Below are 13,202 nucleotides of genomic sequence, written 5' to 3' on the forward strand. Positions count from 1 at the left end.
ACTCTGGCCAATTTCCAGACTTTAGGTGGCACTAGAACTCACAATCTCCACTAGAGTCAAATTGGCGGTCCCAAACATTCTTCGTTGTACTTCTTCTAGTTTGTATATTACTTGACGGTAAGCACTAGAAATAAAATGGCAGAAATGGGCCCTAGCTCGGTTTAAAACAAAACAAAAAGCCTTTCACATTAATGTCAAGAGCTCAGACACAGGGAGGAACAGAGGGGCAAAGTAGTTGTGTATGTGAGGGGGGCTCCCAGGAAAAAAAAAGCCACAAACGTCTACACCGGCAAGTCACGCATAACCGTTAGCGGTTACTTAAGCCCAATTTTTGAGTTCTGGCAAAACAACCACAGCTATATTCTCAGTGGGTTCCGCCAACATGCATGGCGCGAATGTGGTTGGCCTGTTTTCGGCTCAGCAATGCGACAAATCGGCCAATAATGTCCCGCGAAAGGAAGTGCTCGCAGCGTGAGGTTAAAAAAAAAAAAAAAGTCAAGATGGCAGCCGCGACGCACCTAAAAACCGTCCACGCTTCAATGACAGCGTCTCGGCTGCCATCTTGATTTTTCTGACTATATTCAGCGAACACCCTCTCTTGTGGAATTTGAAATGACACTTTGTAGTACTGTAGAAAAAACTTTGATGGACTAAAGTGCAACAAGGTCGTGGCTATTAGCGACTGGGAAATAGCTCCCTTTTCTACAACCCAAAAGATCAGAGGCCTCTTATACACCAACCCTTGAGTGCCAAGAACACCGGCCTCTTTACTCCCAAGTAAGTGCGTGTAAAAACCTGGCGCGCTCCAGTCCGCGGGATGTTTAGCAAACCGTCTTGCAAAGCGTCTGTTTAGTGTTCCGTGCCGAGTGGTTTGTTTTGCCCGATTCGGAGATCGAGAATTGCAATATGTTGGCCAGGCGAGAGAAAGCGAGCCCGCGCCTTTTTTTTTTCAAACCAAGGCGGCGTTTTGTGCCGCTTGATTTCCTTTTTTGATGCACCAGTTTTAAGAGGCGTGGACTTTTCCACCTCCTCCTGTACTTGGGAGTAAACCTCAGTGGACTTTGTGGAACCTATTTTACAAACCAAGGTAATCCGGATCAGGGCAGGCTAGAAAGGAAAAGGAAATGAAACGAAGGGCTGGGAAATGCAGGGCGGCCTGGCCCGGCGCTTCTATATTCCTGCTGGACGCGCCCCGTGACGTTTCTCTTCCGGCTCTACCTTGGAGTTTGCGGGGAGCGGGTGGATGAAGGCCGGCGAACTTCGAACGGCCTGGTTTATTCCAGCTCAGCCGCCGCCTCGGAAGAAAAAGATTTTGGATTTTCAACGGCGTTGTGATTGTATAAACGGGTTTGGATTCGGATTAAAAAATGTCATTCTAAACAGGTATGCTCCAAAGTAGATCTCATCAAAGTCAGTCAGAGATTGGCTCCAATCACATAGATAGGATCAAGCTGCCTGGATCTTTTTCTCTGAATTCTGTACCACTTAAATCATTAGTGATTTTCAATACTGGCTACAACAATAACTACACAACAACCTGAGTGTGCTGAGAAAGAAAAAAACTGCTTGTTCTGTGGACATTTTTGGCCCTGAATGGCCCTAGAATAAATTGTATTGAAACAGCCTTTCTGGCAAAATTCCAATTCCTAAGTTCATATGACAAGTGCCTTTCATTCATAGGAAACAGCTTTATTAGCTTTTACCTATTTGATTTCAGACACAAGGCTTACTGGATAGAGACCGATGGGTGAAATGGAAGAGGACTTCTGAGCCCTGCAAAATAACAGATTCTTTTCACCAACAATGGCAGAGGGGATTTCACAACCTGTCTTGCTGAATGCTGTCATCAAATTTAGAAGTTGAGTGCCATGAAAATGTGCATCGAGCAGAGAATTTGGGACATCAATTTCAGACATACAGTATACCACAAATGTGATGCAATGCACCATCTCATTGACCCCATTTGTGTTGAGCTTGGAGATTTCCTCATTGCTGCTACATCAATAAACCTTAAAGAGGATTACATGATTGACTGAATTCCTTCCACGATGATTTAATTCAAATTCTTAAAAACTTTCCAAGTGTCAAATTCACCTAACATTCTACTCTCTGTGTCCCTTTGGAAGTCATAAGTTTTTCATTAGTTTTATAAACCTGACTAACCTTGAAAAGGCTACTGAGATAAAAATGAACAAAATGTCTGAGAGAACATTCTTTCTCCCCAGTTTGGACCCAGAACACTAAACAAACAAAACCTGTCATTGTTTGAAAGTTATTCCAGCCTCCTGGTCAAAATGAGGGATGATTCATATAGACATGTAAGTGAAATGCATGTCTGCTTGGAATTAATCTTTTAAATTAATTTAGGCAGTAAAACTGAACAATTAAAAAATATACGATCTCAAGATTTATTCTTTCCAAGTACAGAATGGACAGAAGTATAAAAATATTGGTAGTGGTATATGCAAGGAAATGATGAACCTACAAATTAATATGAATCTGTTGGGGAAATGTTACTTAGATAAATCTTATCCAACAAAATAGCATTTACATTTGAGTAGTCATATATGAGTGAGCTTTTATTCACTGTTGCTTAATTATTGTAAGAAGCTGCCAAAGCAGAATATATACATCCACAATCCTGTGTATATCTGCAAAACCATGCAATTTGCGAAGCCAAAGGAACTTTTAAGAGGATTCCTGCCTCTCCAGTTATGATTTCAAACTTCTGGCTAGCTGGCTGACTGGCTAGCTGGCTGGATGGGTGAGTTTCACACATATGCACATGCAGGGGGAAAAGGACAGGGACTTGATGTGTGTCTCCAATCTCAACAGCAGAAGGCATCACTGATTGAAAGAACTGGGATTATGGTAATTATCCCCTCTTTTTGTTTTCTTGTTGGATTGGTGTACAATGTAGAGTGCATTTCTTTATTCATGATTTATAGCTCTTTATAACTCTTGTAACTGTAGTATTCCTGTTCTTCTGGATTAGTAATGAGGGCCGGGTTTATATCACCACAAGGATAATTGGATGAGGCTCAAGATGCTATAATCATTTGTGAGGAAGATGGATGAGCTTTAAGGCTATATATGGTTCTAGAACTTCAGGTAAGCACATTGGCAACTTCTAGCTGTGAAGCAGGTCAGGTCCATGGTTGACCTCAATTGGCCCAGGAGACTTTTGCTTCTGAAAGAATCATGACTGTCAACAGGGCCTCTCAAAAGCCCACTTGGGATGCCTGAAGCAGAAAGGTACCTGGAACAGTTGATCTAATTGTCAGAAAACGGGGGATAAAAAACAAGTCCCCTTTGGAAATCTTACATAAATATTTTAAAAGGTGTGTGTAAGGAATTTTTTAAAGTTAAAATTGATTATGAGAGGAAAAAATCCAGCCTGCAGGAGGAGGAATTTAGTTGATCCCTTCCAGAAGAGTTTGGGAAAGTTGGACTGCCCCTATGATCCATTTTTACATCTCAGGGACCTTCCACTTGAGAAAGGGTGGGGTTTCTGAGCAAGAGCTTTTGTGAGGAAAGGTGGTGTCTTGTGGGCAAGGCAGACCAACCACTCCTCAAACTCTCATAGGCAGAGCTGCTCAACATACAGGTGTTTGCCTCAGTTTCACCAAGCACATAAGTCTCCTTGCAAACACCACCTGATTTTTGAGTTCAGCTGTAGAAAGTGCTGGGGAAGAGCACTGGAAGGGTTCTATCATTGTTTCTGTTTCATGGCCTTGCAATGGAGGTGGATATCTCAACAGTCCAGTGCAGTCTCCCACAGCCCGGTCTGCCAGGCAAACTAACCTGAAATGGAGGGTTAATTGCAATATTGTTTTTTTAAAAAACGGGGAAATACTTCATTTCTATTTCTTTGCATCCTGTGCTTCTCCCAGAAGTTAAAGCAGTTTACATGGAAGGAACTCTTGGTTTTATGCAGATAACCCTGTGAGGTAGGCTAAAAGGAAATGTGGCTTGCCCTAATCACCCAGTGAACTTCCAGGACTGTAGATGGAATTGAACCCTGTCTCCCTGCCCAATGTTTCAGCAACTACTTCCAAGCTAGGGACAGGGTGGCACACAGAGGGAGGCTCTGGGACTGTTAGATTTTCTCGGGCTTCCATTTCTTAATTCTGGCTGTTCCTTGGCAGAGTCACCTCTGGGCAGAGGAGCCATGGGGGGGGGGGTTGAGAGGAGAGACAGGTTTAGCGTACGAATTCTTAAGCCGGGTATTTATTCCAGCAGTTTCTAAATTTTCTCTGATTTTGTGGCGTTTTGTTTGGGCTATAAGTTAAGAAAATGCTCCCGCTGTTTTCTGCCTATTTGGTTTCGTGCTAATAAAAGGTGTTGCCAGCCTTGGTTTCGAAAACTTTTTCTGAGTACAATTGGAATGTGCTTTTTGTCCCAAAGGCAAAAGGTCCATATGACCCTTCCATAAGCCTGTTTAGGCTTCAGGCGACTCGTTTTCAAAGGCAATAATTTCCTCTGGCGAAGCAGTAATGTAACAAATGCGTACTTTAACCTTTTAATCAAGCTTTCCACTGAAAGCAACAGTCCAGTTTTCACAAGACGTCCCTTCTACTTCTAAACCTTTATTGCTCGTTGCTCGAAACAGACTTGGTACGAGAGCGAGCGAAGATGGTATTCATTCACCTGGTGAGCCTCTCCTACTTCGTCTTTCGCTCAGAACTCGCGCTCGCCGAAATTCGGGTTTGCGGCGGGTCGGAAAAACCGCCGAACCTGGACACAAATGGGTCCGTTTCTGAACCAGCTCTGGAAGACAGACATCCTCGATCGCTTCAGAGGGACTAAGTTCTTTTAACTTTCAGTCACTTTCCTGGCCAGCACTGTATGAGTTTGGGTGCCGTTAAGATAAGAGGGGTAAGCAACGAGGGAGACACGCAGGCAAGGACCCGGAGGGCTGAGCTGGTGACTGGAGCGGAATCCTTGCAGCTGCGGTCCCTTCCGAAACGCACAGATCTGAACGGCCGTTCACCCTGGTAACTTTCAAAAGAGAAGGGACTCCCATTTCCCTGGAAACGATCCCCTTGCTCCCCTTTCTACTACCTTTCAGGTATTGCGCCTGGGAATCATTGAAGTTGTGTCCAAAAGCCCCAACAGAGAAGCATGTGTGGGGAGGATTGGCGGAACAAAATGTTTGCAAAAAAGTCTAACAAAGAGATGGGGAATTCTTTGCCCGACCCATCAACGGAGCAGAAGAAACCTCACCTTTTACGTTATAAGAAAAACTCGGTGCAGGAACGGGGTAAGAGGGGAGTATAAAGACAGAAAATGAAAGCGACGAAATAAAACCCAAACAGCAAGACCGTCTTCTCGTTTTTTAAAAAAGAACGATCCACCCCAAAACGGGGGAGGGCATCTCCTTGCCGTCGCCTCTAGGTAAATTTCGCTCCAAGCGCCCTCCCTTTCCTGGCTTGGCGCGCACGCGTTGGTGGCTCCCCCCACCCCCGGGCCTGGGCATTGCCTCTCCTCCCAGGGCCGGACTGGCCTTCCCGGGGAGGGCCCGACGCTGGGATTGGCATCCTCGCCGAGAGCCCGCTGGCGCCTGACACAGCGCGCCTCTCTCTCGCGCGCGGGTGTTTGTTTAGGGTCCCCTCGAGCCAATCAGGCTGGCCGGCTGCACTTTTCCGGCGCGGCTGTTGGAGGAGGCGCCTCGGTCGCTCGCTTGCTCCCTGCCAGGCGCCGCTCCGGTCCGCGCTCTGCCTTGGCCGCTCGCAGTCCGCCGCAGCCGCAGCAAAGAGGAGCCTCCGGAGCCGCGGCTCAAGAGGTGGGTGCCACCGGGGCAGGAGGGCGCTTCTCGAGCCCGCGCCCCGCCGGACGAGGCGGGACCGTCTTCTTCCCGGGGGGGGGGAACAATCGCCTCCTCGCTCCGCCAGGACTCCTTATCTCTGCGGCCGCGCTCTTATCTCGCCTCCGGTAGGGGTCGCGAGAGGCGCGGGGGCCTCTGGCGGTGGAATTTGGGCGCCGGGAAGGGCAGGGAAGGGGGGGGTCGAGGCGCTGGGGTGCAGCCCCGGCGGACGCGGGCCTTTGCCCAGGGGGCCGACGCCGCGGCCGACGCTCCTTTCCCCTCCGGGTCGCGGCGTAGACCGCGCCAGGAAAAGGCGTAGATCGCTCTAGGAGAGGCGCCGCGTTTCAAGTCGCGGGCGATCTCTCGGCGAGGTCTCCGGGTAGGGCTGGGCTTGGTCAGGCAGGGCAAAGCAGGGCGGCGGGGACGCGGGGACGCGGAGCGGGGCTGGCGCTCTGTTGATTATGGACGGCTGCCATTTCTAAGGTGTGCCGGAGCGCGGCGGGGTTTGGAGCTGACCGGGTCAACCTGGGCAGCCTGGAGGGACGGAGGGAGAGAGAGAGAAGAAAACGTGGAACAGACTGGCACCGGGGCCCTCCCCCCTTGAGATCCCGAGGGAGAGAGGCAGTTTTGGAAGGGCCGAACCTCTAAGCTTGCGGTCTCTTCCGCCCAAGAGCTTCGCCTCTACCTGGCCGTCGGGGTCTGCATTTCGGCCCCTCCGGCTACCCTGAAACGCCTTCCCCGCCTTCTCCTTATTTGCCTTGCTAATTGTTTTCATTCTGGAACGAAATTCAGTGAGTCATTAGCTGAAACCGAAAAAAAGAGCCCAGCCGGAGCGGGGAGGGTTGCGGGGCTTGTCCTACCGGAGGCGCTCCAAGCCCCAACGCCATCACTTCCCCCCCCCCACCTCCAGCCCTTTGTCACTCATTCGCTCTGTAAGCTACGTCAAAGGAGGGAGTGCCTGTTCGGAGGCAGACAGGCTGTTCTGGGAAAATTCTTGATCCTGGAAGATCCAGAGGTGGGACAAAGCGAGGGCCAGCTCGAGATTTTAGTCTGGCTGAAGCGCCGCGTTTTCCTTGCCGATGGGGTCTTCGGGATTTTGCGCCAGAGTTGCTCCGAAAGAGTAGCTCGCCTCGGTTTTACAGAGGGGAAAACCAAGGTTGGGGGAGATGTTCGGGATGACCCGGGGGGGATGGCGTTGGACCGGCGTCTCTTTTAGAGGCACTAGCAAAACGGAACTCCCCTTTCGAGGGGGAAAAAAAAAAGGAGGCAGGAAAGGATCCAGCGATGCCCTTAAATAAAGCAAGCTGGGCTGTGAGATTTCTGGCGGACTGCGGCAGCCCCCATCAATGTATATGAATTCAAGCATAAGGGCGTTTGGGCGAAGGCCAAAGGGACCTTGAAGCATCTTGCCCCCGTCCAGCTGCCTAGTTAGAGCGGTCCAGGAATTGTTTACCGATCCTAATAATGAGAGCAAAGCATTCCACACATGCTCAGAGAACATGTGATCAGATAGAAGGTTGGGCAAAGCGGGGGGGGGGGATTAGGAATCGATGGAAAATGAGCCTTGGCTAACTCGCCTTTCCTTTTCTCTCCTTCTCTCCCCTCGCAGAGGCTTGTCCTGACCGGTACGCGGAAGCCAAACTGCGAAAGGCTTGCTCAGCGCCGCAGGGCTGGATGGCCCTGGCCGAGGGCGGCTGGTGCCTGCTGAAGCGCTGCGGTCCCGACGACTCGCCCTGTCCGTTGGCACCCCGGGAAGCGCCGGGCCCGTCGCCGTCGCCGTCCTCGTCCTCGGGCTGCTCCCCCAGCGGGGGCGGGGGCCCGCCCAGCCTCAGGAGCTTCAAGCAGGAGCCCGGAGGCGCCCTCTCCACCTCGCAGCCGATAGGCCTGGCCGAAGGCCGAGCCTTGCTGGGGCCTTTTGTGTCTCTGGCGGCGGCCGCGGCGCCCTCGAGCCTGCCCAGCTGGGAGGACTTGCTCCTTTTCGCGGACCTGGATCAGGCCAACAAACTGATCTGGTCAAGCCGCGCCTCGGCCAAGCTGAGCCCGGATCCCGCGCCTCCGCCGCCGCCCGCCGTCGAGGACATGTACCATCACCCGCACGCCCACCCTCACTCCCAGAGCCTTCAGGGCGGCACCTATGACGGGACGTCCCCGGGCAGCGGCGGAGGCGGCTTCATGCCTTCCACGGCCGGATCTCCCGTCTACGTGCCCACCACCCGCGTCGGGTCCATGCTGCCCTACCTCCAGAACCCCTCGGGCGCGGGACAGGCCGGGGGAGCGTCAGCTTGGCCCCCGCAGGGCGGCGCGGAAAACCCGTCCTCTTCCTACGGCGGCAGCGGCGGGGGATGCGCCCATCCAGGCTCGGGCCGGTTCTCCTACCCAGCTGGCAGCCCCCCGGCGTCCAACGGCGCCCCCCGGGAACCGGCCGCCTACAGCCCGCGCGAGCAGTTCCGGCCGCTGAACGGATCCTACTACAGCCCCTACGTGGGCGCCCAGTTCAGCCCGCCCGGCTGGGCCAGTCCCTTCGACAACTCCCTGCTGCACTGCCTGCCCGGCCGAGCCACCACCCTCGCCGTGAGGCCGTCCAGCGCAGGTAAGAACCCGGGCAGGCCGGGCTGGTGGGCAGCCGGGACGGGGCCCCGGAGAAAAGTCCGCGGAAGGAAAGAATCTGGGTTTGCCGGGAAGGGCAAAAGCGGTTTGCTTGCCAGTTAATGCAGGGACCCTCTCGTGGGCCCGGTGGTGGTTGGCAAGGCTTTATTTTCTGATGCTGCTTTTCGGGATTCTGTTTGCCTTTTGGTTGTTATGTGGTTCCTGTTTTACCACTGTTTCGATTATTATGAGCATGGCTGGATAAATGAGAGGCGTATGGCGTTGCAGAAAGCATGGAGAAGTGTGAGCGAAATAATGTGAGTAAATACGCAGAGAATTTAGGTGGATTTAAAACTGCTGGAAACATGGTGTAAATGAGCCAGCGGTTTTCATTAAACACTTGAGCACCAGAAAATTTTATACCGTGTGATCAAATCGGAGTGGTTATCCATTGCTCTTTGAGTGAAAAGGGGTGGTGGGTTCAACACAGCCACCAATGGAGTGGGGCCAATACGAAGCACCCCAACTTGAAAGGGCTCCAAAGTTGGAGGTAATCAAATTGCATTCAACACTCATAGAGGAGACCCATAACTCAGAGTAGCTGGGAATGTTCACTTTTTTACTCATCTGGAGGCAGCTGTCAAACCTTCAGGCATCCTGGCTTCAGAATCAGGTCCCCTTGCTTTTCTTGGTGACATTGGAAGCAGGTATTTAATGTCTTTGTGTCTCTTTATAGTGAGAGAAGGTTGAGGTCTCTAAGTATTTGAATCCCTTTTTATGGGCCTTGTATCCAGATTGTCAGAAATGGGGGTATGTGATTGGGATAAATTCCTTTCCTATCAGCAAAGCCATTGGGATGGCACCTATAGTGGAATGATATCTATAGAAAAGCAAAAATAGGTGGGAGGGAAACAATGTTTGAAATTTAGAAAAGCCACAAGTATTTGTAAGAGGGAGGAAATTGTTAAGAGTTTGGCTGTTGCCTCCAGTATAGTTAGTCATAATTAAATATGTTTTGCATAATGTGCTAACCCTAAGCTACAAATTATGTTTTAATGTATGGTATGCATCCAGCCTCTGAGAGGTCCTGGAGGATGCAGGGTGCTTAATTGAATCCCACAATTCTCACTATAGTTTTCCCCCTTTTCTTCCCTTCACTGAAGTCCATAATCCAATAAACAGGAATATGGAAAGTTTTTTTATTAGATTTATTGAGGTGAATGAAAAATATGTGAACGGAGGGGCCTTTCCTGTCCCAGGCAAACACCCTGTCTATAAGTGGTGATCTGGGAAGGGGCAAAGCAGGAAAAGAGTGAACCTCCTTATCCTCACAGGACCCCCTCCAGCCCCATACATGGATCACAGACTTGAGACCTGATATTATCTTGGAGTGCCAACTTGACCTTCAATGCAAAGAAACAGGAGCAGTATATGTTCAGAGGGAAGACCACACTGAAATCCTTGACCCCATAGGATTTTCAGAATAAGTCCTAATGTTGTGGAGGGGAGGAATATATTTGTGGAGGCCAGCTCTGTAGTGAGCCCCAAAGTTAGGGGAAAGAGGAACCAGAAATGCACAATATCTTTTAAAACCAAACAGAGGAGCAAATTTAGGGGGATTCTCTATTTATCTCAGTGGAGCCAGCAGAGATAGCAAGGGGTGAGTCTGCTTTTCTTTCAAATGCTGTGTTAGAAAAGACACTCCACCCCACCCCCAACAAAAGGGCTCCACCGAATAGGGGAGGTGATTGCATAAGTTAGCTGATGCTTTGCTTATTTTCCCAGATAAGAAGCCGCCCATTAAATTTATTCAAAATGCCTTGGCATTCACTCTGAAGTCTTTCAGGGCCTGGACTGAGTATTAAGGCTATGTATGGTTCAATGTAAGTTGGTTTGGAAGAAGCATTATGAGTCCTGTTTTCTGTGTGGAGAAAAATGTCCAAGGAGGCAATCTTATAATAAAGCTGCAAATGATTTAGTAAAAATATACACGTTTCAGTTGAACTTACTGTGCCCCCAAAAACAGGTGGGAATCTGGACAGCACACCTTTGGGATGTTCACACAAGGGATTTGACAAGACTAAAATGGGTTTGGGTATTTTGTGGTTGAACTGTGATGTGGGAATGCAGATGTCAGCTCAACATGTTGTGTGAAGCAGAACTTCCCATTGTGTCACACTGCACTGTAGTGTGTTCTGTTTGTCTGAGCAAAGCCTGTTATATGTGGTTAGCAACTGTGTTTTACTAACTCAGGTTTAGCCTGTTGCTGAAAATATTTTAATCATTCTAAGAATCTGTTAGGATATGTCCTTTTATTTTAAGATAGAGAACCCAGGAAATTAAATAGAATTGAATAATTTATGAGGGGAAGGGTTTTTTTTTTTTAATCCCAGATGGGAGAAAATGAATAATTCTGAGTATCTCTAGATTTTAGTTTTAGAATAATATGCAAATAAGAACTAATAAAATTATTGGGTCACTTGAGGTTTTTATCAGAGACAAATCTGTATTTTGATTTCTGCATCTGAAAACCTGAATACTACTGTATATCATTATTACTTTTTTTTTCCTATTGCCAACACAGTAAATGATGCTACTAGGATAGATTTAAAAGGAACCAGTTCAAGGTTAAATGTCGCATGGTAATTTTCCTTCTGTTCATAAATTAAAAAAGGAAATGGGATACAATTTCTTTCAGAAATTTCAGGTTACTATTATCACTCATTGATAATCAATTATTTTAAATGGAGCGTTTAACAAGAGTTTAATTAAATCTACACACCTGGAATATCTCCAGGCAACCCCTGGACAGAGTGCTTTGTTCCAGTAATATACTTTGAAAAAGCAAATCTTCCTAACATATGTAACATAGAATTAGGTGCATTGCTGTATTTACTCCAGCCCCACCCCCTATATTTTACTGATTGAACTTCAGCATTCACTCCTCCACCCTCTTTTCAAATGAGAAACTAACACGTTTGAGGGGGGAGTACAGGTTTGGAAAATGATACACCCAGTGCATTTCACAGAATTTTAATGAAAAAGAGATAATTTTAATTGAATCTGGAACCAGGAGTCCAATCGTCAAATGCCACTTCCACATACACACTAATTCGTATTTTTTAAAAAAGGATTTTGCATCCCGTATAGCGATCTTTCCAAGATTTCCAAATCATTGAACTTCGATTCCCCCCCCCCCCCGAGATTATGCGATGTTAAAATAACGTTAACCTTTGCGATCAAACGCGACTTTCGGCTGCAGTAACACAGAAACGAGTTCTTTTCGTTATTGGAGAAATTAAAGGAATTTATTTCGAAACCGAAAATCCCACCGACTTCCTTGCCGAAATAGGTCGACCGCAACCAGGGTACTTCCCTCCCCCTCCTCCTCGGGAAATATGTGGGGAAGAAAATACACATAGAAATATGAAAAGAAAGAAAGAAAGAAAGAAAGAAAGAAAGAAAGAAAGAAAGAAAGAAAGAAAGAAAGAAAGAAAGAAAGAAAGAAAGAAAGAAAGCCAGTTAACCAGGGTATATTTCTTCCCAGCCCTGGTGTCCCCCTCCCCCAGTTTCCGAGACGGCCCCCCCCCGCCAGCAAACAGATGGCGCAGGAGAGGGTCTGCCCAGCTCCGCAGCCGGCGCGAAGCAGCCAAGCTGTCCGTGCATCGGCCGACAGCGCGGCAAAGGTCGCCGCAGGGCGGTAGGCGCCGTCGAGGTGACCCAAAACGGGAAGGGGGAGGGGTGTTAAGAGAGGATCCATGTTGACGCGGCGATTGGAAATGGCAAGATCGAGTCTCCGGCGCCGCGGGTTTTGCTGCCCTCTCGGCTAGAAGGCGGGTTCACACGAAGCGCTGAGAACAACAGTAGTGGTTCTGGTTTGTTATGGCCTAGTTATGGCCTAGGCCAGGGGTAGGCAACCTTGGCTCTTTTATGACTCGTGGACTTCAACTCCCAGAGTTCCTGAGCCAGCTATGCTGGCTCAGGAATTCTGGGAGTTGAAGTCCACGAGTCATAAAAGAGCCAAGGTTGCCTAACCTTGGCCTAGGATTACTTCTCACCCAAGTGGTGGCTAGCTTCGCTCAAACCATGTTTATCCGAGCGTGGTTTAGTGCGACGTCGTCTCTCGGCCTAAGAACATGGGACACCTAAAAACAGAGGCCATTCGAGCTGCTAAGCCGCAATCCGCCCTTGAGTCCGGACGGCCTTTTGGGCCTACGGGAGTAATTTATTGAACCCGGAGTCCCTGCGCTTGCCCCTACGTCTCGCTTTGGGAGGAAGCCCTGGGATGACACAAGGGCACCGACTCCCGAAAAAAAGCGGCCGGGGGCTTTTCGCGAGGCAGCGGGTCCCACTTCCCCGGGCAGAACGTGGTCCTGCCGAAGGCCGCGACTTTAAGCCGCAGGGCCTGCCCTTAACCTGGTTCTCTGCCAGGACTGCGACGGGGCATTTTCTGGGAAGGATCCTCTGCTTCTCTTCTCGTGACCGACCCTCTTTTGAAAATCCCAGATTTATCCTCCATTCTTTCCCGCAGCCATCTGTGCTTCGAGCCTGGCAGGAGTATCCCTGGCTGAGGGGCTGCAGATAATCGGAATTAACCAGGTTCCGCGCTTAAACCCGTTTATGTCCACCTCGGCTCTTGGCGTGGGGGATGGGCTCTTAATTAGTCCTTCCACAATTAGGCGACGTGTCCCTAAGAAAAAAAAAAAAAGAAAGAAAGAACTAAGGCTGTTGTTGACTGGCTAAAGTTCAGTTGAGTGAGCCGCCTGCTTTTTTAGCAGATTGATTGATTGGGTAAGCTTTTAAAGCAAAC

At 49.2% G+C, this 13,202-nt stretch overlaps 1 protein-coding gene and 1 long non-coding RNA gene across 4 annotated transcripts in view; both read left to right on the plus strand.

Moving 5' to 3' along the window:
* The first annotated feature begins 809 nt into the window (after positions 1–809).
* On the plus strand, positions 810–2,015 carry LOC120301382. The gene is made up of 2 exons (XR_005554873.1): positions 810–1,383; positions 1,718–2,015. It is a non-coding gene; the product is annotated as an uncharacterized LOC120301382 (long non-coding RNA).
* A 3,576-nt stretch (positions 2,016–5,591) lies between these two features.
* GATA6 (GATA binding protein 6) overlaps positions 5,592–13,202 on the plus strand; it is a 30,797-nt gene continuing 23,186 nt past the window's right edge. The window contains exons 1-2 of one of the 3 annotated variants that reach the window (XM_039328546.1): positions 5,592–5,785; positions 7,416–8,396. In XM_039328546.1, the coding sequence (XP_039184480.1) occupies positions 7,481–8,396 (916 nt within the window). In that variant the 5' untranslated portion in view covers positions 5,592–5,785; positions 7,416–7,480. The other 2 variants (XM_039328548.1, XM_039328547.1) reach the window with 2 other exon arrangements.

The sequence above is a fragment of the Crotalus tigris genome, unplaced genomic scaffold (assembly GCF_016545835.1).
Source record: "Crotalus tigris isolate CLP2741 ecotype Arizona unplaced genomic scaffold, ASM1654583v1 scf7180000024382.2542628, whole genome shotgun sequence".
NCBI lineage: Eukaryota > Metazoa > Chordata > Lepidosauria > Squamata > Viperidae > Crotalus > Crotalus tigris.